The 25,395-nt window shown below is 40.6% G+C and overlaps 1 protein-coding gene across 1 annotated transcript in view; it reads right to left on the minus strand.

The window, feature by feature from the left end:
• The window catches only part of SCARB2 (scavenger receptor class B member 2), a 68,718-nt gene that overhangs the window by 11,797 nt on the left and 31,526 nt on the right, over positions 1 to 25,395 (minus strand). Inside the window, exons 3-7 of the mRNA XM_059066873.2 lie at positions 16,963 to 17,110; positions 15,708 to 15,896; positions 10,205 to 10,296; positions 6,192 to 6,311; positions 2,337 to 2,506 (exon numbers count right to left, since the gene is read on the minus strand). Of these exons, the coding sequence (XP_058922856.1) occupies positions 2,337 to 2,506; positions 6,192 to 6,311; positions 10,205 to 10,296; positions 15,708 to 15,896; positions 16,963 to 17,110 (719 nt within the window). The remainder of the gene's footprint in view (positions 1 to 2,336; positions 2,507 to 6,191; positions 6,312 to 10,204; positions 10,297 to 15,707; positions 15,897 to 16,962; positions 17,111 to 25,395) is intronic.

The following is a 25,395-nucleotide window of genomic DNA, read 5'->3' on the forward strand; positions in this document are numbered from 1 at the left end:
GACAAATGCTTTACACACATTATTTAAATTAACGCTCCCAGAAGTCCTATGAAGTTAGAACTATTTCCTTCCTTTTGCATTTGAGGAAAGGGAGGTTCAGAGAAGTTATATAATTTCCCCAAGACATCCAGCTTTCAGGCGATGGAGGCAGAATTCTGATCGAATACGGGACGGCTCATTTTCTTTTTGCGGTACGCGGGCCTCTCAGTGCTGTGGCCTCTCCCGTTGCAGAGCACAGGCTCTGGACGCGCAGGCTCAGCGGCCATGGCTCACGGGCCCAGCCGCTCCGCAGCATGTGGGATCTTCCCGGACCGGGGCACGAACCCGTGTCCCCTGCAACGGCAGGTGGACTCTCAACCACTGCACCACCAGGGAAGCCCCCAGGGACGGCTCATTTTAAAGCACTTGTTTCAACTGTTATTCTCTACCAGTAAATGAACTTTCTTCCCCTCATTTTTCTGCTTTTCTGTTTATGTTTTACCCAAAATAGGCATCTTGCAGCATCTTAGCTCCCCGACCAGGGATTGAACCCAGGCCCTCAGCAGTGAGTGGGCAGAGTCCTAACCACTGGACCGCCAGGGAATTTCCCACACTGACCTTTAAAATGTATTTTTAAAGATCTGTTAAGGACTTAATAAGGGCCAGACACAGTCCTGAGTGTTTTACATACATTTTGTCTAACCTTCACACAACCCTCCAAGGAAGTTATAATCACCCCCATTTTACAGATGAAAAAACTGCTGTCTGGAACCCTCCTTCAGCAACGTGGCCAATTTGCAAACAAACAGAATTCAGTCCCAGATCCCCGACTCCAGAACGCTCACTCATCCCACTAGCCAGAATGTTCCCCTGGGGAATGCAAAACACTGGACGATAGTCCTGAAGGGTAATATTTCAGTCCACATCTGGGAACACAGAACAGGCAAGAGGAAAAGGATTATAGCGAGAGGTATGGCTGTTGCAAAGTAGAATCGTTCTGTTGGTTCTGACATCAACTTCTTGAGGAAGCAGACTGTTAACAAAACAACGAGAAAAATGTGCCTACATGTATGCCTTGAGCCCCAGAAACACGGGTTGAGTGGCAGGTGCCACTTCAGGACCATCCCCCAGTGAGCCAGCAGGAGAGGTCTGATCTCTAGGTCAGGGGTGTGTGTTCCCCAGAACACACAGGTACCACCTTCATGAGAATGACCTGTAGCTCATTAAAACTACAGATTCTGGGGTGCTAGCAGGTGGGCCCTGGGACAGATGTTTTTAATGATTCTCCAGATAGTTCTGAGGCCAGGCTTGGGAGCCATGACCCCATCAGACAAGGAAAGGGAGGGTTATCCCAAAAGGAGATTTTCAAACCAAATGGACAAGGGGGCAAAAGTTAGCACATTATTCAGGGAAAAAGTACAACTTTAATCAAGAGAAAGGAGTTACAAAGTTTCTCAAGAGAAACTTTAAACAAGAATTGTAGCCTAAGAAAGATCACAGTACAGATATGAGAAGACCCTAAGTTCTAGCAGGAATTTGCTCAGAGGTAAGGATTTTATAAAAAATCCTGTTCCTTCTCTGAGCCCTGGTTTCCACAATTATGAAAAGAGGCTACTGGCTGTCTATCTAGCAAGGCTACTGTGAATATTATGCACCATATGATTGCAAAAACTAGTCCCCGTGATGAAAAAAATGCTTCTGTCAGCTGCACCCCTGATCATTCCACCTCATTCACGGAAAGGAGCAGATTAGCTCAGACATTAAGAAACACTGGCCCTGGACTGGTTTCAAGAAAAAAACAAACAAACTCTTAAATTACTGCCCAGAAAAAACATAACATGGCAATCTAGGAATACAAATCATTACAGGAAAGCCCATGCTTTTTTTAAAAAAAAAAAAAACAACTATGCTATAGCCATGTTACAAAACTTTTTTTGTTAATTGCAGTTGATTTACAATGCTGTGTTCGTTTCTGGTGTACAGCAAAGTGATTCAGTTATACATATATATATATATATATATATATATATATATATTCTTTTTTCAGATTCTCTTCTTTTATAGGTTATTACAAGATATTGAATATAATTCCCTGTGCTATACAGTAGGACCTTGTTCTATTTTATTTTATATGTAGTAATTTGTAACTGCTAATCCCAAACTCCTAATTTATACCCTCTGCTTTCCCCCTTGGTAACCATATGTCTGTTTTCTACGTCTGTGAGTCTGTTTCTGACAAAACGTTATTCTTGAAAGGTCAAAATCGCGCTTTCTATTGGGCTGACAACACTCTTTGTTGAAGAACACCAATTCTGCATCCAGACCCTCCTGCCCATGTCCCCTCTCTGAGTTCTTACCGTTCTTGCAGACGCTGACATTCAAAACTCCTGAGCCCAGGCAGTTTCCTTTAGGTATACAGAAGCCAGCGTTGTCTGAGGTATTGGCTAATATTTCTGCAGGCACCTTAAACCTCAAGGCAGGCAGTCCCTGTACGCTCTCAAACTCACTGAAAGTTATATATACTGACCTGTTAGGAAGTAAGAATAAAAGGTCAATGTGAGCTCCCATCAGCATGATCTGCCCGTACCAGTGAGTTAGCCTACCATTCTTGGATATAACGTGGCTAAATGCTTACAGGATAAGTGGAAAATGAAGAGGCAAAAGAAAGCTTGAAAGGAGCTCAACCCATTGAATGTATAATAAAGTAGGAGACAGATTATAATGAAAGATGTTTAAGAGGCAGCAGCTACGCTAACATCTTAACAAGGCTTAGAAAAAAACATAATGTGTGGTAGAAAATCAACAAAATGAGTTAGAATGGATATTTGTGCCGAAAGAAATGAGTCGTCTAGACTAGCATGGACACAGGCCAGTATGCATGAAGCAGAAGCAAAGCAAAGGAAGCCAGGGTGAGGCAGAGGCAAAGCAAACGCAGAAGAGCTGGCAAACGGTGTGGCCCGGTGGATTCTGAAGGCCTGGAAAAGCGCCCCATTAGACAGATACTTGATTGGAATATATACTTTGATACCCATTTCCCCCAAATAAAAATAGTTTCCATATTTGGCCTAGGTCACTTATTTCAATGGCGTTCAACATCATTCTGCCTTCAGTGGTTACAGAGTTTCAAACAGTGGTCCCTTAGGATACTAACCACCCTTCTATTTGCACAGCCCCTGAGTGACAGCCAAGGCAGTTTTCACATACATTGTGGTAACTGACCCTTCAGCCCTGCATCTGAAGGCATCTGAAGGCTGAGGGGAACTGCTTTGGGGGCCTCACTTTTTCATCTTTGAAGCCAGGATGGGACACATCTCTCCCTGGGCTGTGACTAACAGGAATCGCCTTCCACAGCACAACCCACCCCAGAGCATTTTTTCATGACAATTTTAAGCAAACAGAAAAACAGAGAAAATACTATAGTAAGTATCTTTTATAACCAACACCACTTAGATAAATAAAATGTATATTTACGGATACAACTGAAGCTCTCTGCGTGACACTCCTGATTCTGGTCCTCTGCATCCCCAGAGGTAACTGCTATCCTGAATCTGGGGTTTATCGTTCCCATGCAGGTCTTTATCCTTTCACCTACATGCATATTCATAAACAACTTGTGGCACTGTTTGTTATTTCTAAGTGTTATATCAACAGTATACCATATTCTCTTTTACAATTTGCTTCTTCCTTCAACATTATATTTTTAAGATTTATTGCATTAAAGTACATGGCTCTGGTTGTTGTATTTTACTTTTAATATGATATTCTATCAAACAAATACCCCATTATTTATTTATTTATTTATTTTTAAACTTTTTGTTTGTTTTAATTTTTGGCTGCGATGGGTCTTCGTTGCTGCGCGCAGGCTTTCTTCTAGTTGCGGCGAGCAGGGGCTACTCTTCGTTGAGATGCGCGGGCTTCTCATTGTCGTGGCTTCTCTTGTTGTGGAGCACGGGCTCTAGTGCACGGGCTTCAGTAGTTGCAGCGCGTGGGCTCAGTAGCTGTGGCTTGCGGCTATAGAGCCCAGGCTCGGTAGTTGTGGCACACGGGCTTAGTTGTGCCGTGGCATGTGGGATCTTCCCGGACCAGGGCTCAAACCCATGTCCCCTGCACTGGCAGGCAGAATCCTCACCACTGCGCCACCAGGGAAGCCCCATTATTTATTTATATTTTCCTTTTCACAGGCACTTAGATTGCTTTGGATGGAAGAAATTTTCACATATTGAGATATGGGCAAGTTATTCTGGCTTACACATGATTTAACTTAAACTTTATGCTAATGAGAACAGCCTCTCTTATAGCCTGTCAAACACGCATTGTACATCTGCTTTAACTATTAAAGAAAAGAATGCGTTTAAAAATCAAAATGGAGTAATTGTGGGTCACACATTCAGGATGGAGCCGGGAGGCCATTTTGGATGTGGTTTCAAGACACATTCCTGCATCACTGAGAATCTGAATTTTCTGAACTGCATCAAACTCAAGGACACCACTAGCCAATCTCAAAACAGTGTCTGCTAGCAGTGGCCAGCTGCAACCTTATGGTCTCAAGGTCTCCCCTTGTAACTATGCAACCATTTCAGATCCCAACCAACCAATCCTTGCTTAACAAGCTCTCTTACTTCTTGCCAGCTCCAGTTATAATTCTTGATAAACAACTCATGTAACTAACTGCAACCTTGAGGTTTTTGCCTTTGTACGTCACCCCCATTTTCTAGTCTGATAAAACACACTTCAAGTGCTCCTTGAATCAGTGTCTCCTAGGCTACAGTCCTCAGTTTGGCTCAAATAAAACTCTTTTCTATTCCTATTATAGATTGTTTATTATTTCCGTTGACACTTCCAATTTTTCCTAACTACAATCCATGTTGCAGTGAACTTTTCTGTATAAATCTCCTTCGTGTATGTACATGAGTTCTTCAGGTCAGGGAACCTTCCTAGGAGAGAAGTGCAGAATCATGGGGTTTGCATGTCTTTGGCTTTACTAAGCATTGCCAAGTGGCTCCTCAGAAGTAGTGGTACCAAACAAGAATGAGTTTCCTCTGTGCCCTATCTTTAATAAGCCTCCTACTACCCTCCGAAGTTTCTTTGTCTCACCAATTGCACTCATATTTTCTCTTCCTTCAGTCCTTTCACAAATATTGACTGAAGACTGCAGCTGGATGGAAGGTGACTGAGATATTCCGCGTGAAAGCTGGAAAGGGTCTGCACCGCGGTACAGAGAGCAGGGATGGAGTGAAAGGAGAGCTCTTTCTGAGGAGGATGGATACCACTTGGTGACTGATACAGTGCAAGAGAAGAGGGAGATTTATAGTGATTCTGGCAGGGCTGACTGAGGAGGTACTCAACTGTGTGAGATATGAAAGCCAGAAGAACAGCTGACCTTGAGAATATTGACTCCATAGCATCAAAGGCAACTAGATTACTTCTGACGGAGGAGAAGTCTCCCCAAAAGCCTTGCAGGAGTGAGTGGGAGAGGAAAGGGAGGCTGTGTGATTAGCCACCCAGCTGAGCGGTTTTAGGGTGAAGGGAGGGAGAAGGCGCAGTGATGACAGGGAGCTGGGAATCAGGTCACTGAGCAGGATGTCTTCCTGCCACAGAGGGGACTTCATCATGTGCGTCTGGAGAGAAATAGCAGGTGGGAGACAGGGAGAGATTGCGGGGCGCGTGTGAGCAGGTGGGATCATTGGGAAGGTCACAGCTCAGCAAAGACCTATGAACTCTGAACTAAGGACCGCAGTAGGCTTTCTTTACCTTCTATGGTGCGATCACCTGTTGACTGGAAGAAGACCAGGGCAAATTTCACACCTGACAGAGCATACCATAATAACAAAGAGCTAATATTTAATGTTACTGACAGTGTGACAGGCCCTGGGCTGAGTATTTTATTAAAGTAACTCGTTTGTCCTCAAAACAACTCCCAAGGTAGGCAATTCTTTCTATCCTTATTTCACAAATGAGGAGAGTTAGGCACAGAGTGGTTAAATAATGTTCCCAAGGTCACAGAGCTGTAAGTGGTGGAGCTGGTATTGAAACCAACACAGCCGGGCTCTGGAGTTAGTGCTGTGAACCACTACACTTCGCCATTTCTCAATATGCCATCATCGTTGATCACTCACTAAGCATACATATCCTCACCGGGTAAGTGCAACTATATATATTCCTCACATTTTTGGTGGTCTTACAGTCAAAGAACTTATTTTTCAAGTTCTTACCTGCAAAAATCAGATGGGAAGACATAAAGGACTTCGTCTTTGGTGATTAATGGGTGAAAAGAATCTCCGTCTGTTCCGTTGATCATATTGCACTCGTCTGCTGTCCACCAGTCAAGTGACCTGTCATTGGGAGACAAGAAAGAGTCCAGAGGGTCACACTTGATTTTAGGCTTTATTTTTTTTTAATGGTCAGGACTTTTCAAGACTCAGCTGGGAGCTGGCCACCCACAGAATCTTATTCACACGCAGACACAAAGGGTGGTATTGGTTGGGGACTGGATCAAGAGGTGGAAAAGCAGGCCCCCGATCCCCAATCAATTCTGACAGAGGCAAGAGCCAAAAATCCTTCTTTCCTTCCTCTAAAACAGAGTATCTCACGTAGAGGTTTGGGAATATGCACTTACTTAAAACAGTGATCCATTTGGCATTTACAGTAGCTTTGTTCACAGCCAGCCCGTGGACAGATGAGCCCTGGACAGATATTGCAGCGAGATAATATTTGTGACAGAGCATTAACTGTCTCCCCCTCCAAACAGCTAAGGGAGGATTTCTTTGGGGGTCACAGGAAAGTTTAACCTTGAATCAACTTTATGCTCACTAAGAGCACAGTTGAGATGGCGGGTTTTTAAAAATTAATTCCTTGAAAAATGGTATAAAATGCAAAAGACAGGAAAGGACAGGCAATAAATAGTAATTCTTCTAACTTCTGGTCAAGGTGGCCTTCTAAGTTCATGAATTGAGGATATCTTCCAGAACAGTGGTTGAAAGAACAAAAAAGAGAACATTTAAAAGGTGTACACCCTACTCAAACACAAAAGAACATCTCCCTAGACAAGAAAAGGCGATAAATGCCAAGTTGTGAGTAGGGCTACAACTGCCAGCCCACTGGGCTGCAGGTCTGGAAGCCAGGAGAAAGATCTGCAAGTCTAGCTCCTGGGGTTAGTGAGGATTAAAAGTGGTCCATCAAGGGTGTGAAACCAGGATCTGGGGGCAGGGATTTTCTGGTCAGCCAGAGATGCTGAAGAAAGCAAACCTGAGTTGCTGGGAGACAGAAAGCCCCAGGCACAGCCTCACAACCAGAACCTGAGTCAAGCTGCCCGCGGACTCTTTGGCCAGATCTGTGATGACCCCTGGGTAATCGTGAGGTGGAGACCCACCACGTGTACTGGTGTTGGGGTTCCTAGGTAGGCTACATGGAGGCAACTGCAACAGTGTTACCTAGGGAGAGGTGAGAGGATGGATGGATGGTTGAATGGATGGATGGATAGATAGATAACAGACAGACTTCCCAAATAATTATTCTGCAAGTCAACATTTTTTTTTTTTTTTTTTTTTGTGGTACGCGGGACTCTCACTGTTGTGGCCTCTCCCGTTGAGGAGCACAGGCTCCGGACGCGCAGGCTCAGTGGCCATGGCTCACGGGCCCAGCCGCTCCGCGGCATGTGGGATCTTCCCGGACCGGGGCACGAACCCGTGTCCCCTGTATCGGCAGGCGGACTCTCAACCACTGCGCCACCAGGGAAGCCCCAACATTTTTTTTAAATGAAAGAAACTTATACTAAGAGATAGGCAACAAAATCAACAATAAGATGAATTCACTTGAGAAGAAATTAAAATAATTGAACAATCTGGCTAATAAATATGTTGTTTAGTATCCTCAAAGAGACAAATGAAAGAATAGCATCCGTAAAAAAGAATGGTAAATTATTTAAAAAAAAAAAAAAAAAAAGAATGAGATAAGAGTGGAGAGACCCCAAAGAATGAAAAATAGAAATCTTCAGAATAAAAACAGAATAAAAAAGTTTTCTGAAAGAAAAACTCCATATAGGGATAAGCTCTGGACTGTAGGTAGTTGGAAAGAACTGGCTAACTGAAAGATCGCTCTAAGGAATTTATACAAATATAAACTCAGAAAGATTAAAAATTAAAGGATCAAGATACAGAGAATATATCAAGAGGCCCCAATAAATATTTAATAGGAGTTTGTGGAAGGGTAGTGAGAATAGAGTAAATAACAGAGAAGCAATAATTTAAGAGATAATTGCTGAAAGTTTTCCAAAATTTAAGAAAGATACGAGACCTTGGATTGAAAGTATGCCCCAAGGGCCAAACAGAATAAATAAAATAAATTCAAATCTAGATACGTTGCAGTAAAACTGCAAAAGGCCAAGGTAGAAGATCGATATCAAAAGCCAGTGGAGTAACATCTTCATAATTCTGAACTGTCAACCTAGAATTCTATACCCAACTAAAACCATTAACAACTGAAAGTGCAATAAAGATATTTTTAAATAAGCAAAGTCTAAGAAAGTTTACCACCCACAGATCCTCACTGAAGGAACTACTAATAGAGTGTTTCCCAACCTAGTAACATTTTGAGCCTGATTAATTCTTTGTGGGGGACTGTTCTGTACACTGCAGGATGTTTAACAGCATCCCAGGTCTCTACCCAGTAGATGCCAATAGCAACCTCCAGTTGTGACAACCAAAAATGTGTCCAGGCAACACCGAATGTCCTCTAGAGAGCAAAACTGCCCTTGTTTAAGAACCACTGTACTAATGACCTTCAGCAAGAAGAAAACTAAATCCAAGGGGAAGATGTGAGAAGGTAAAATAATAATAAATTAATAAACTATGTTGGTATATTTAATTATTTACTATAAAAATAATGAAATTTTACTTATACTTGGCTTCCAAAGAAGGTGAAACAAGTTGTAGACAAGAATAACAAAGAAGTTGTGGGTATTAAGAAATGGGTAAAGTTATTGTCTCATTTGAAGAAGAGAGATAATAGATAGCTTTAGATTCTGTTAGAAAAAAAATTGTTAAATATAATCAAAGGGTAGAATAGATATAAACCAGCTAAGAGTGAAAAATAATGTCAAAATAGGTCTAAATATATCAAATAATATATCATTATATCGTAAATATATCAGTAATTACAACATGTATATAAAAGGATTAAACTCTCCTATTAAAAGGAGAAAGAAAATATGGAAAGAAAATGTGGAAAGAAAATAACAGATTGGGTTTAAAACAAAATCCAGCTATATTCTGTTTACAAGTAAATTTCCCTCCCAGCTCAGTACCCAGTCATCTAGTTAACCCTCCAAAGGCAATACTGTTGCCAGTTTCTCATATTCTTTTAGGGTGCTTATATCCTTGGGAATGTGTGTGCGTGCACGCATGCGTGCCCTCATGCATGCGCAAATGTATGTGTATGTACCTGGATATGTGTGTTTTAAAAAATTTAAATAGACTTAAAATTTAAAAACAGTTTTTGCTTTACAGAAAAGTTGTGCAGATAATATTACAGGCCAGTTTTCTTGCCTGTATTTCTGGGAAGCTGCGAAGTAAATTTAATGTTCAAGAACAAAATTCCTCTTACCATAGTTCCTGAAGAATTAGCCTCCTTTTCTCTCGAAGATTTCTAATTTCTACGACTTAAAAAAATCATTCTGCTTTATGTGTGGCTTTATTGCAAGCTGCCTCAGTCCCTATTTGGAGGTAGTTTGTTTATAAATTATAAACATTAAAAATATTTTGAAATGCTATAATGCTGAACTCAAATGTATTTCATCTTAAAAAAAAATACACAAACAATGCAGAATCACTAAATTAAATAAAAAAGAGAACCTCTCTCCTTCCCCCGAAACAAGCAGTGATTTGAGAAGTGTTTGTGCTGCAGCTACATATCATTCAATGACTAAGTGGAAGAGCAAAACTTTTCATTGGCTTGTGATTCATGACTAACCATGAGAAACCTACCTATCATTAATATTTAATTTGTGAAGTACCTTACCCCAATCTTGATTTATAAGATAATAATTTTACATATTTATACTATATTATTTACATTATAGGATATTTTACATAATTATAGATTTTTTTCAATTTATAGATATTTCATCCAAAAAATGATGGTGCTAAACTTTTTTGAAATAAAGCATAAGTGGACATTCAATTAAATGAAAATTGAAAAAATAATTACACCAATAAATCATTAGACTTACGTTTTTCCATTCCATTCCACAATCTTGGAAAAGTTAAGGTAATTGTCTTCTCCAGTTAGAAAAACATAGTCTCCATCATTAGTCCCATTTTTCTGAAAATAAGTGAATATGGTCATTTATGGTAACTGTGATGGTTCATTTCATGTGTTTACTTGGTTAGGCTATGGTGCCCAGTTGTTTGGTCAAACAATACTCTAGATGTTGCTGTATTTTGTAGATGTGATCAGTTCAGTTTCAGTAAAGGAGATTACTGTTGATAATGTGGGTGGGCTCATTCAATCAGTTGAAGGCTTTAAAAGCAAAGTCTGAGGTTTCCTGGAGAAAAAGGAGTTCTCTCCTCAAGACTGAAACATAGAAATCCTGCCTGGGCTTCCAGCCTGCTGGCCTGTCCTATGGATTTCAGACTTGCCACTTGCCAGGACTCACAAGTGCATAAGACAATTCCTTAATATAAATTCCTCAACAGATATATAGATCTCCATTGATTGTGTCTTTCTAGACAACCCTAACTGATACAGTAACTAACACATTTAATCTTTATGAAACTGCCCTAGTTGGGCCTAATTGCCTCATGAGACTGAACCACGACTAGGGAATAGAGTAACTATTTTGCTAAATCCCATATTAACCATATTATTACTTTATGGTTTTAAAAAGTATGAGCCCAATTAAATAATGGACAAAGGATTTGAAGAGACATTTCTCCAAAGAAAATATACAAATAGCCAATAAGTACATGAAAAGATGCTCAATATTGTCAGTTATTAGAAAAATGCAAATCAAAACCACAATGAGATACAACTTCATACCCATGAGGATGGCAATTTTTAAAAAAAGGAAAAGAACAAGTGTTAGTGAAGATGTGGAGAAACTAGAGCTTTGCTACGTTTCTGGTAGGAATGTAAAATGTTGCAGTTGCTGTGGAATACAGTTTGGCAGTTCCTCAAAAAGCTAAACATGATGTTGCCAGATGACTCCAAAATTCTACTCCTATGGATATACTCAAGAGAATCTCGCTCCAAGGTTTATATCTAATGGTCATACAAAAACTTGTACACAAATGTTCATTTGCAGCATTATTCATAGTAGCCAGAAAGTAGAAATAAACCAAATATTCATCAACTGAAGAATGAATAAACAAAGTATGGTATATCCATACAATGGAGTATTACTCAGCCATAAAAAGGAATGAAGTGCTGATACATGCTACAACATGGATGAATCTTCTAAACATTATACTAAATAAAAGAAGCCAGATACAAAAGATCATATATTATATGATTTCATATGAATTTCATTCCATTTATATGGATGCCCAGAATAGGCAAATCCATAGAGATAGAAAGTAGATTCATGGTTACCAGGAGCTGGTGGGAGGGGGCAATGGAAATGACTACTAACAAGTTGTGTTTTTTTGCAGGGCGGGGGGCTGATTAAAATGCTCTGGAATTGTAAAGTGCTGGTGGTTGCACACCCTTGTGAATATACTAAAAAACACTGAAGTGTACACTTTTAAATGGTGAATTTTATGTTAAGAGAATTATATCTCAATTACAAAATAAAAAAGCATAAATCCAGGGCCAGGACCCAATTATACTTGAATAGAAAAAAGGTGGTATTAATATAATCCCATTTTTCAATTAAAGTTTTCTTGAGCTGTATATTCTTTCCAAGTTACACTTCTTAATGGCACAGACAGACACACTGTACATTCTTACAAGTTCTTCATCTGGGATGGAGCTTTGATTTCTGGGAAATAGCATGGGTTACTCTGAAACATTTAGATGCTTAGCCACTTAGTTTAGACCACACCTGAGTTAAGTGGAGGACTTCAAGAAGCAACATACATGCATTTATTTTTTAGTATTTTGGTCTGTTTCTTTTCAGTCATTTTTCTACACAAAATCTGTTTATAGAACTAAGATATATTATATATAACATACACATATAGTATCTGCTATACACAATTTTTATACATATATACAATTGTGTATACATATATACAATTTCTTTACTTATGTGTATAATATATTTCCTGTATTATCGAAAGTTCTTCCTAGGTACAACTTAATGACTCCATAATATTATGTGGCAATAATTTAACCATTTTCTTATTATTGAATATTTAGTTTTGAATTGTTTTGCTACTATAAATAATGTATGAATATCTTTATGACTAAAAACTTTTTCTGTGCTTTTATTTTCTAAATAGACCACTAAAAGTGAAATTGCCAGATAAAAGAACATGAACATTTTTTAAACTTTTGAAACATAGTATCAAGTTGCTCAAGGTCACCCAGTGGAAACAGCAAGATAAATCAGTTTACATTCCCCAAATGCCTTTTGTTAAACTTTGCTTATTGGATCAACAAAAAGGGGGTTTCTTATCTCTTTTTGCATTTCTGTATTCACTGAGGTTGAACTCTTTTTTCGTTCAGTCATTTTCCTTAAAAAACATTCATACCCTTTGTGAATTCTCTTTTCAATTTTCTTGCCTACTTGGGTTCTTCTTTTTGTCACTTAACACTACTTCACCAGCTATGTCAATATATCAACATGGTCCACATACATAATAGTCATGTTGTGTTCCACATATGAAATTTTACGTGACTTGAAGATATGAGAAAGGACTCCTCTTTGAGGGTAACAACATGAACGTACAATTTAGAAACAAATTCACATAAAAAAATGCTGAACCATCAAATTTAAAAAATGCTTGTGTTACTTCTTGAAGTTCTCCAATGAACTCAGATGTGCGTTAAGCTAAGTGGTTAAGCATTTAAATATTTCAGAGTATCTCCAAGAGTTCTCCCCGGCTGTTATTGGCCCTAGAGTCAGACACTGAATGTCAATGCTTCCCTGTTACGTGCTAGAACTTTTGTTATTTGAGAACAAGCAGGAATAAATAGGTTTTGTGTTACTGCAGTAGGGTTGTGGGTTGAATACAAGGAACATATTACTGCAGGAGGCTGAGAAATGTTCTGAGAATAAGACAACATTCATACCACTAGCGTAATACACGCATAATCCATCCTCCCAGTACAACTGGCTGGACTGGCTGACCTCTCAAGGATACTCCCCAGCCACCATCGCTTTAGACATCCAAGAACCCACACTCACTGGGAGGTGCTTGAACTCTCTTATGCCAAGGAAAACCCTAAAATCAACGGGTAAAGATTTGCTGATTGGCTTTCCAGTAGGCAAATAAGAGCACCTGATATTCAGCCAGGTCCCTTGTTCTCAGGAGCTCTGTGCCAGCACGCTGTCTGTATTACCTCATCCTTCTCATTCACACACTCTGTCCCGCACCATTCATTGTTTGGCTGTTTCATCATTAAAGTCTTTGAAGGAAAAGTGCTCAACGGCCTTAACTAAGGTTTTCTTTTTTCATCACAACGTGTATTGGAGCAGGTGGAACGGGCACACAGACCTAGGGGATCAGAGGGGAATGTGGCAGACGCCACTGGGATTAAGGAAAGATTTGAGGCCAGGCTCAGATGGGTACAGAGCAGGAGGTGCCAGGGAGGTGCAGAAGCCCGTGGTCTGTCCCGGTCTTGAATGAATGACGGCCTAAGTATGGTCCTCTGTGCTGCTGGAGACAGAGTCAGGATTGGCCAGAGCAGATGAAAAACTGAACAAAAAACACCTTTGCCTTTTTACCAGCAACACTAGAGACAGTTTATTTGGCTCCAAAATGGAAACATACACCAGTCATTCATATTAATTCAGGGTCTTTATTTTGAGCCAGTCATGGAGGGGAAAAAGAATAATGGTTCCTAAAATGTGTTGCAACTTATAGTTTGCAAAGCACTTTTGTGGACTCTCCTTTGGTCATTCTAAGCAAACTATGAAGTGTAGATACCTTTAGCCTCAAGTTACAAATGATGAAACTGAGGTTCAGGAAAGTCCCACAGCTATTAAGCGAGAGAGTCAGAATGCAAATCCAGGCCCTCTGAGTCTAAGTCTCATGCTCTTTTCCTGCATGTGGGAAATCTACACCAGGTACTAATCTAACTGAGCAATGCCAGGGCTTTTCACTAACAGGGCCTTGTAGAGCTACAGTGGTGCTTGCAAGGAGAGGCAGAGAGAGAAAAAAATATAAAGTAAAACCACACATCCTTGCCATAGGAAAGCAAAAGTGCCAATTTTTAAATCTGTCTGTAAATGTGAGTTACATTTTTAACAGGTATTTAAGGATATTAGTTATAAGTTTGATGAGGTCAGTGTAAAAACAAAAATCAAGCTATACAATGAAAGTTATCAGAGAAATACTGAGGTATTAGGAACAGGATCTACTTGGCAGATGGATGCTAGCCACTGGGACCAAAGGGGGCTTAAGGAAACCTTTGTATCTTTCTGCAGGAAGTTTCCCGGAAATTATTTCTAGAAGGGAGTCTAGTCACAGCTTGACAAGAAATCGGTGCTTCCTCTGGTTCTGTGGAAGCTGGCTCCTGTGAGACGGAAGCTTCTAGGGAACATCTATTGGGTCTGCTTGCCCAGAGTGAAGGATTTAGGGTTGGCGGGACCCTACTCCTGAGACCACCCTCCTCTTGCAAAGATAATATTTACAAGTTGTTTACCATTTCGTTTGAACAGTTTTTAAGTTTTATATATCCTTGAAGGTACAGAGGCAATACTATTACCACTAAGCAACTGATGCTAAGAGATTACATGATGAGGGTGAGGTTCTCCAGTAGTTAGACCCAGAGAATCACCACAAATTTAGAGATGGGGAAATTAATCATAATTCCATATCCTGTCCCAAAACTGCCTCTCTTCCTGAGTTTAAGTTTGGCATTTACCAACCTTCCAACTATTCATTTTACTCAAGTTTTTTTTTGTGGGGGGGTGGATAGATTTTTAATTGCTTTTAATTTTAATTCATTTGAAGCTTAGGCAGTAATAACATATGCTTTGGATAATAATTACTTGAATGCTGATATTTTGGGGTTCAAGCCAAAGTAAATAAAATCTGCAAAAAATGATACAAAATTCCACTTATAAACAAAAGAAATCATAGACGAGGGACACACAGAGTTTCAAATTATCCAGCCTCTTTCACAAATAAGATGTCTAAAAATCTAATAAGTAGCTCCCACCCCTAATGGACTACCACACCCCTATTTAGTTTCTTATTTGCCTCTGTCAGACTGATCCATGGGTTTGGTCTCCAAGTCATCAAAACAAGACTCGGCACTGATCACTGAAATTTATGACACTTTGAAAGACTGCACCTGATTAATGGCACAGCACACTCTATATATTTTTCATAGTGACACTCATTCAAAGTCAGCACTGGTAGCATGTTGAAATTGTGGGAGAAGTTCTTTTTTTTTTCCCTACTAAAGCACTTTCTTATGTTTCACATACTCTACAAGAGATCTAGAATTCCAAGCAACTTTGGTCTTCTCCTAGAAGAAACCCAAAGTGAAAATAAAATCTGGCTTGGAATGCCCTCCTCCCCAGCTGAACAAAGAACCTCTGAAAAGAAAAATGGACTTACCCCATAGAACAGGCCAAAATAGGGAGAGATGTCAGGTTTGAAAATGTTGATGAGGGATAAGATCTCATCTTTGTAGCCCCAGAGCAATTCATCCACCGTGTGGGTCACAAACAGCTTCTGCTGATAGGCCTTCAACAGGGCCTCGATGAGCTCGTGGAGAAAGGGTAGCTGGGCCCATTCCATGGCGGTCTGAGGAACACAAGCACAATCAGAGAGCAGTGGCCCCACCCCACTCTCCTACTGCCCCTTCAGCAAAGGGGGCTGCAAACGTAAATGTACACGTTGAGATCACACAGCTGAGAGGTTAACCAAATAGCTCCTCTCTGGCTGAGTGTGAAGAATAAGACTCTTCAGTTATTGCCCTTTCTCAGTATTACATTTTGTAACTGTGATCTTAGCATACTCACTCGCAACTCTCAAGAGTTCTCCCAACACCATGGAAGGGGAAAAACTCTTGCAATATATTGGCATCTTTAGCCACAAGGTGGTACCATCTTCCTCCCGATCAGGGTTAGAGGCTGGGTCCCCACAAACTGCCCACTAGCCAGCTGGGCAGGGCCAGACCTGGGATCTAATACTTTCCAGGTCCTGGGTCCACCATAAGTGTCCAGCTGCGTATGTAGCGGTCACCCAGGAGTTGGAGCAGGAACCTCAGAGGGGACAGAAGAAGTCTCCTGGGCCTCATGTATTTTTATTAGCTGGAATTGCCATTAAAAACAGCCCAATAAATCATGCTAGGCTGTAATCAACAGCCCAGTCTCGGCTATTTGAAAAGGGGACGGGGTGGGGAGGAGTCAATATATATTTTGAGAATTAAAAAATCCAAGATAGAAAGCTAAATTAAGAAGTAGTATGCGAATTATATTGCTAGAGTTTCTGAACCAAAACAAGGGATAAATAAATATTTAAAAAATTATCAGCTACCTTCCAAAATCCACAAGTGCTGATCCTGAACACACAGGAAGAAACTGAAAAAAAATCCTAAAACTTACATTTTGTCACCATCTGAAAAGACCACATTTGAAAGACCTCAGAAAAAGTCTGAAACGAACTTTAAAGAAGGGGGGAAAATATAAATATATACATACAAACACATATATATATATATAAACATTAAATATATATATATATATGTATATACACACACACACATATATAACTTAATAGCTCCTAAAGATAAAACCATAATGGCCTTAACTTAGCTTTTTCCTTTCTTCTAAAATCCACAATAATGAGATTTAAAATGCCTACTTACCAATGCAGGAATATTTAATGTTCTAAGTAAGTCAACTTTAGGGTCGCCAACAGATTTATCTCGTTCAAAAACATAGGCCTTGTTGCTCACGGCAGATATTGTTGTTCCATTATCTCCAAATTGAATATCTTCTTTGCTTCTGAGTTCCCTAAAAGAAGAGGATGTCATTTGAAAATAGGCAACACTTTACTAAGTAATACTTTTCCTTTCTTTCAGCATCAAAGTTATTTTCAATATAACATTCCCAATACAACCCATATCGGGGGAGACTGCAGATACTGACCCCCTAAACACTGGAGATTTAAGCTATAATGTGGAAAGGAAATGAGGCCCTGGAGAGAGGGAAAAAAGTGTTGTTTTCATTCTTTCCCCCCATAATTTGGGAAATGCAATGGTCAAGGGTCACCTTAAATAGGGAATCAAAGCCAGTGAACTCTCTCCTGGGTTATAGTTTGGTCCCGAAATATTTTCAAATTTTTCAGTTCATAGATTCAGTTTCAATTTCAATGTGTTTACCAATATCTTTTTATTTCTAAGCTGAATTCAATTAAAAATCCATTTAACAAAACGAATGCTTAAGGTTTAGTAAATTAGAGGAGTTCACTCCTGGTTTTGATATCCATTTCAGCTTGGCGCCTGTGAGTGCCCCCCAAATGAGGTATTAGCAAAGTTGGTAGGAAGTGTCTCGTGCCAGGCCTGAGACTAGGGTGAGGGAAGTGATGTACCTGCCTTGGGTACAAAATGTAAGAGGTGCCCAAACACTCAGTAGTCAAAATAAATAATACTTTAATGCAATTTTAAAAGATCAAAATTAATGCTAAAAACTCATGATGAACAAAATATCAAAATTTTACATAAAAACAGGACTGATGTTTTGTCCATCAAATGCCTCATGTCAGTCCTGAGCCTGCCTGGTCCATAGTAGATGGTCACTAAATTGCCATGTCTATTCCTTCTCTGCCGCTTACCTGTTCTTGTTTCATCAAGGGCTGTGTTGTCTCACCTGGTAGCCCTGTGTCTACTGAACCCTTGAACTGTGGCTAATTGGAACTGAGATGTGTTGTAAGGGTAAAATACACACCAGATTTCAAAACCAGTACAAAAAAAAAAAAGAATGTAAAATAAATATCTCAACTTTTTTATATTGATTACATGTTGAAATGATACTATTTTATTTACTTTTTAAATTGAAGCAAGTTGCTCTACAATATTATATGTTATAGGTATACAGTACAATACAGTGATTCACAATTTTTAAAGGTTATACTCCACTTATAGTTATTATAAAATATTGGTTATATTCCCCATGTTGTACAATATATCTCTATAGCTTATTTTATACCTAATAGTTTGTACCTCTTACTCCCCGGCCTCTATAAGGCCCCTCCACCCTTCCCTCTCCCTGCTGGTAACCACTAGCTTGTTCTCTATATCCATGAGTCTTTTTTGTTATATTCACTAGTTTGTTTTATTTTTTAGATTCCGCAGATGAGTGATATCATACAGTATTTGTCTTTCTCTGACTTATTTCACTTAGCATAATGCTCTCCAAGTCCATGCACGCTGCTGCAAATGACAAAATGTTGTTCTTTTTTATGGCTGAGTAGTATTCCTCTGTGTGTGTGTGTGTGTGTGTGTGTGTGTGTGTGTGTGTGTGTGTGTGTGTGTACCATATCTTCTTTTTTTTTTCTGTTTTTTTTGTGGCACACGGGCCTCTCACTGTTGTGGCCTCTCCCGTTGTGGAGCATAGGCTCCGGAAGCACAGGCTCAGGGGCCATGGCTCACGGGCCTAGCTGCTCCGCGGCATGTGGGATCTTCCCGGACCGGGGCATGAACCCGTGTCCCCTGCGTTGGCAGGTGGACTTGCAACCACTGAGCCACCAGGGAAGCCCTACCATATCTTCTTTATCCATTCAGAAATGATACTATTTTAGACAGAATGAGTAAACTAAAAATATATTATTAAAACTAATTGCATCTGTTTCTTTTTTTTTTTTAATGTGGCTACCAGAAAAATCTGGAATGACATATGTGATTCACATTATATTTCGATTGAACAGAGCGAATTTAGACAAGGGCACGAAGGCATTAGGCAGTGGGGCTACCACCTCCTCCGGAGGCCTTTCCCAACCACAGCCACACGTGGGGTTTCTCATCCCTGAACACCCATGGAGCCTGGCATTCCATTATAAAATGCTTAGCAACGTCATTTAGATTGTTAAGAAATTAGCTTGAAGCCTCAGGTAGATTGTAAGTAAGCTTAAGAAACTTGTATGCCTGAAATCTTTTCTAGATTTTAAAATAAAAATAGACAAGCAAACAATAAACAAACGCATACCTATACATAAAAGCAGATGAGTCTTCATTCTTCTCTAGTACTTAGCACCAACCTACACACAGTAATATAAATATCTGACACTTGTACAGCTCTTTCAAGGCTTTGACCACACTATGCCATTTGATATCATTTAATCTTTCTAACAAGCCTGTGGCACACACGGAGCAAGTATTTTCGTCCATCTTTTACAGATGGGGACACAGGGCAGTGGAAGAGTCAGAACCTAAGCTCAAGTCTTCTAATTCTTGCCTAGTGTTCTCTCCTCTGAATCAGATGGTCTCTCCTAATAGGTGCTTACTAAATGTCTGTAGGATGAAACCAATGAGTGCCTCTAGCAATTGCCAAATCTAAATAAGTAGGAGAGAAAAAAACTGCACGCCCTTCCAGTTTGCAAGGAATACGTACAAATACTGGTTAAGAGCCTTGTGCAGTTTGCAGTTCGGGGTGTTTGCACTGGATGTTTGGTTGTTAGATACTTACTCCCCTTTCTGATGGTCAGAGCCCCTCATTTTCTTTCCTCTCCTGCACCGGGCAGTGGTGTGGTATCCAATTCATTTTCCTTGGCCCCAGAATTCTGAGCACAGAGCCTCAGGGTGGAAAACACAGTAGACAGACGTTTTCTCCCAGGATGCACAGATGAGGACCCAAGGGCTCCTGTGACTTGGGTCTTTAAAGCTTCCCTGGCACCTACCCCTTTCTTCTTTACAGGTTTCCTTGGAATCTGTAACGCACTTTATAGCCTTCGAAAACATGCTCTTTTTACTTAAATTAGAGGTTTCTCTTGCTTGCAACCAAAAACCTTCTCATAGAGAAATCATAACCCATGAGAAAACAGAGATTCAGCTAACATAACTTGCCCAGGACTAACCAAGAAGTGTCAGACCCAGGTTTAGACTCTTGGTAGCCTGACCTCATGTCCAAGGTCTTCCTTGAGTCTACATCTAAGTGAATGCAAAGGGATTTGTTAGAAGCTGGAGGAAAAATAAGAAATTTCAAAGGCAAATCCCTGCCTGAGCCAAGGCAGGTGCCTGCAGAGACGGCCGGGCCCCCTCTCTAGTCCCAGAGCCACCCTGCAGGCAAGGGGAAAGGACAGACTTCTCCAGGAGAAGCTGTGTATAATCGGGGCCCAGGAGCCCAGCTTGGCCCTGCTGACCACCAGGGAACTAGAAGTAGAAAAAACGACCCCAGGGTGAACGCCAGTTTCCTTGCACTCACAGAAAGCTGGGCCAGGCAGTCAAGAGCTGGGATTCAACACAGATTCAGAAGCCAGCGACCAACACTGCCAAGTTTTCAAACTGATGACGAAAATCGATGACCTTCCCAAGACTTTTTGTTGTTTTCACTGAGCCTTAGGTCATACACCTAGAGGCCTGAGTAATTCCAAGCCTAGAGCCTGCTTTGTTTATGTCTATGTATGTTTATTGATTTTGAAGATAACTTTTAAAATGTTTTCTTTATTGCTTACCCTGTAAGAACCTGATGTTTTAAAGGGAAATTGCACATGGATGTTCCAATCACTTTCTGCCTCGTAACTTGACTTGGTTTCTCAATAAACTTCAAAAAGTCAAAACCAAGGGTTCCCGAACCATAAAAACATTTCATTCCCTTGGCAGGCACAAAGGGTTCATGTCAGGTCACTCACGGCTAACCAGGTGACTTCCCCCAGCCGTCCTCAGCCATGATCGACACACAGCCTTTGCTGAGCCATCTAACTGAAGGAAGACAGTGCTACAGGGCTGTCAGGAGTGGCCTCCAGCTCTGCAGAGGCCAGGAAAACCGAGGGGAGGGATGGCAAGGGACCTCCGTCTCAAAACAACATGTGACAGTCAGAGGAAACCCCAAAGTCTTCCCCTTCCAAGAACTCCTGTCACTCTGGTGACCCTAAAGAGGTCACAGCAAAAGGAGAGGGAGTTTAGTAACAAGAACAACAAGTCTCGTTACCCAAATCTCCCCATAGCTGATCAATCATAGTCAAAGAGGCAGGGCGCTGTCCTGGTGAACAGCACACTGAGAGCAAGAAGTGATGGATTACTGTACACCAAAGAAGCTTCCAGAAATTGAAACAAAATTAAAAAACAAAAGGCAAAGCAAAATCGCAGGCCTAGACAATTAATTAAGGAACCATACTTGAAAGAGCCTGGTATAGTCCCTGGTACTTAGTAGATACTAATTAATCCTACTGATTGATGTCAAACGCCCCAGGACATCACAGGCTCAGAATACAGTTTACTATTTGTTAATCACAATGATAGCCCCAGTTATTAAGAAAAGGTTGATTATGCCCCATGAACTATTTAATCTGGCAGGAAAATTCATAATCGATTTTACAGATATTTCATTTAAAATCTTTTTTTAAGAGAAGTTCTTACTTTTTAAAACAAAAAGGAATTTTTAATCTCCTGAATGTTTAGGCAAAATCTCACCATCACAGAAGGCAAAAAATACGCCTGAGATAAGGAAACCAAAAGGAGTAATTTTAATCAATTGGAAAACTAACATCTCTGCAATATCTAATTCCTCAGAGGTGTTGGATAAATTAGATACATTCAATACCACCATATAATCCAATGTCCCAAGTCATTTCTGTTCTCCGTTCACCCAATGCTCTCTGTTGAGGATTCCTATAAGAAGTGGCTGAACACACTGGGTAGAGTCTGGGTTGAGATCTGACTGTCAGGCTTTGCATTCAATCCTGGCTTCATCCGTTACTAACTTCTGTGCCTCAGTTTCTTCATCTGTAAAATGGAAATAACAGCATCCCTTCCTTGTAGGGTTGTTGTGAGAATTAAATCCACATAAGCTTGTCATCCAGTTAGAACTCTACCTGGCACATACTAAGTGCTTTAGGAAACATTAGCTACTAATATCATATAGGAGGGGGCTTATGCTAAGTTCTTGAGATGGAGAGATGTTAAGACCTGGGTCCTATCCTTGAAGAATCCACAGCAGAGCAGAGCAGGCTGCTGCTTAAAGGGCTACCTCACATGTAGAAAGAACTCTGAAGCTGACCCCAAGGTGCTAGGTCAGGGGCATGGGGGCTGGGCAACTGGAATGGTTGTCCTGAGGGAATACCAGGCAGGAGCACACTTGGTTCTGGAAGGAGTAGGCTTCCTGGGGGTGGGAGGGTGGAGGGGCTTCCAGACAGAGGCAGAGGGAGAGCAAGGCAGGCAGCATCGCATGACAGCACAGGATGTGTTTCCTAAGTGGAGGATGAGAAAACTGGTGGGGCAGAGGATGACGCACTGCAGAGGCGGTTTAGAAAGAGCAGCCCGGGCTTCCCTGGTGGCGCAGTGGTTAGGAGTCCTCCTGCCGATGCAGGGGACACGGGTTCGATCCCTGTACCGGGAGGATCTCACATGCCGCGGAGCAGGTAGGCCCGTGTGCCGCAGCTGTTGGGCCTGCGCTCTGGAGCCCGTGAGCCACAACTGCTGAGCCCAGGAGCCACAACTACAGAGCCCGTGCTCCGCACCGGGGGAGGCTACCGCGGTGAGAGGCCCGTGCACCGCAGCGAAGAGTAGCCCCCATTCGCCGCAGCTAGAGAGGACCCGCGTGCAGCAATGAAGACCCAACGCAGCCAAAAATAGAGAGATAAATAAATAAAAAGCTTCTTCCAACTTTGTGTTTGTTAAAAAAAAAGCGCAGTCTGCAGCTTGGGGCATAGCAGGGAAATGAAGTGCTGTCAGAGTGGATGGGGCGACCCAGAAGAAAGGGCAGAGCAGGAAAGCCAGCCAAAGGCGGAGTCTGAACAGCTGGCTGCTGAACTTTCTATCACCACTGCCTTGTCAACTAGGAGAACGACTGAAAACCCAGAGTCCAGAGCAGGACTCGGAGAAAAAGCACTGGGTAGGGGGTGGGCGGTGGCCCATGTTTGTTGGCGACGTATAAGAAACAGCTTCACTGATGAAGATGGAAATGGTCCCCCGTCCTCCAAGTGTTACCCTGACCCTGCTGGCTCACCCAGGACTCCACATGCATTTAAAACCCACCTGGTCGCCACCTTTTTGTACAGGATAAGAAGCAGATCTTTTTCTATTTTCCTCACTTTTGATTTTTTTAAAAACTGATTTATCTAAAGCTATTTCTGTTTCTATTTTGAGAAAAACGGTCCTATCAGAGTAGAGTGAGTCAGGTTTAGAAAAAGAGATAAGCATCCTCTTACAATAATGGAAACAAAAACCATGGCATTTAAATTTTTTCTACCATCTCTTTGGTATTTAAAAAAAAGAAAAAATATATATATATAGCTTGGCTCAGAGTTGAGTAAAGGACCAAAGGAATAACAGTACAGCATTTGAAACTTTAAACTAAGTTCCTATCTTGGCTAAATTGTAAGGAGACAATTAGATCCATAAGAAGTTAAATGTGAAAAAAAGAGAACTACAAGAAAATAGACTTGAATATCAAACCTTTGAAGGAAGTGGGACTTTTTAAACTCAGAGATGATAGAAAAGTTCATTAACGAATAGATTTGGTTACATATAAATTTTAAAATTAAAAATGCAAACAATAGAGAAACAGTTGCCACAATTGTGACACAGGGTTAACATCGTTACTATATAAAAAGCTTACCGAGTGGCATGAACACACCGGAACCCAGACAGGCAAAGGACAAGAACTAAGAATGTGGAAACACAATCGGTTGGCAAACATGAGGAGAACATTCAATCCATGTGGTAATCAAAGGATGGAACGAGAACTGATAGACATATCCAACAAGAAGGGAGGAGTTAAGTAATATATTTCCTCTATCTCTTGAATATTATCATCACGAAAACATATTTGTATAATGACTAACACATACGTGAGAAAATACCTCTGATGTAATATTAAGTGAGTAGAATATACATATATGTACATGAACATGCATAAGTATATACAGTATAACCATGTAGAAGTAAAACACAACCATGTGAAAATGACTGAGAATCTATCCACTAGCACTGGTTATCTTTGAGACAGTGAAACCATGGAGGGTAGCAGTAGTTTTCTTATTTTACTTTCCTGTACTTTCAACTTTATCTTTGCTGCTTATATATATTATTTTTATAATATAAATTATATTTTACTCTTTTAAAGGTAATGCTATATATGATATTGTACATGTTGATTACTTTATAATCCAGTATTACTTAATGGTCAGTGAATAATAATTTAAAAACACTTATGAAATATTTGTCCCTCACATCTTTTTCCTTACTATCAAAGCAGTAATAAGACCTTATAAAAGAAATTAGCAATCCAAACAGCAAAACTAAGAAAGTCAAGGAGAAGATGTTTAATGGGATATTGTAAATTCAGCAAACACATGTACATGTTAGAAACATGAAAGTTCGTTGATAGAGCCCTTGGACAAATTAATTTTTAAAAAATTCCTGAAATGCTAAACAGTAGGCAAAATAGAAAAAGAAACCAGACAAAATGAAAAATATCAAAAAGGTTGCAGAAGCCATTGGATATACAATTTTAGGCAAGTAGGTCACTAAGGAACAGGATCAGGAGGCAAATTAGCTTTGTGTCAACAGACCTATTCCAGGGCTGCTCCATCCGCAGCTTAATAAAAATGTAAATAACACACTACATTCCTTAAACCAGACTGACTGGTTTTTTTTATCTACATGTGGAACTTCCACCATCTTTTTCCAAAAACACTAATATTCTGAACTCATGAATACGTGAAAGTCATGGGGAATGTGCCACTGTAAATTGTGTGTCCAATCAATCAGGCTCTGCACTGCCCAGCGTGGCCTCCCCATCTCAGAGACTCCCACCCCCAGGCCAGTCCACACTGACCAATGGGGGACCGCATGCCCTCCCCTTCTTTGCACACACACAGCTGACTCAGTCTGGAGGGAACCCGTGGGACTATCAAATACTGGGGCAGAGCTACTGGAATGTTCTGTCTTCCCCGTGGATAGCATAATTAAGTCACAAGTGACAGAGATCAGATCCACCAAATGATTACAGAAGACCCATCAGAGGGGCTGTAGGTCTCCCTAAAAAGCCAGGTTTTCCTACAAATCCCAGTTCACAACCCACTCAACCCCACGAGGAACATTTAGCAGTTTGTAACGCACATGTGAGTAGCCGTTCCTAAA

Source organism: Kogia breviceps, chromosome 6 (assembly GCF_026419965.1).
Source record: "Kogia breviceps isolate mKogBre1 chromosome 6, mKogBre1 haplotype 1, whole genome shotgun sequence".
Taxonomy (NCBI): domain Eukaryota; kingdom Metazoa; phylum Chordata; class Mammalia; order Artiodactyla; family Physeteridae; genus Kogia; species Kogia breviceps.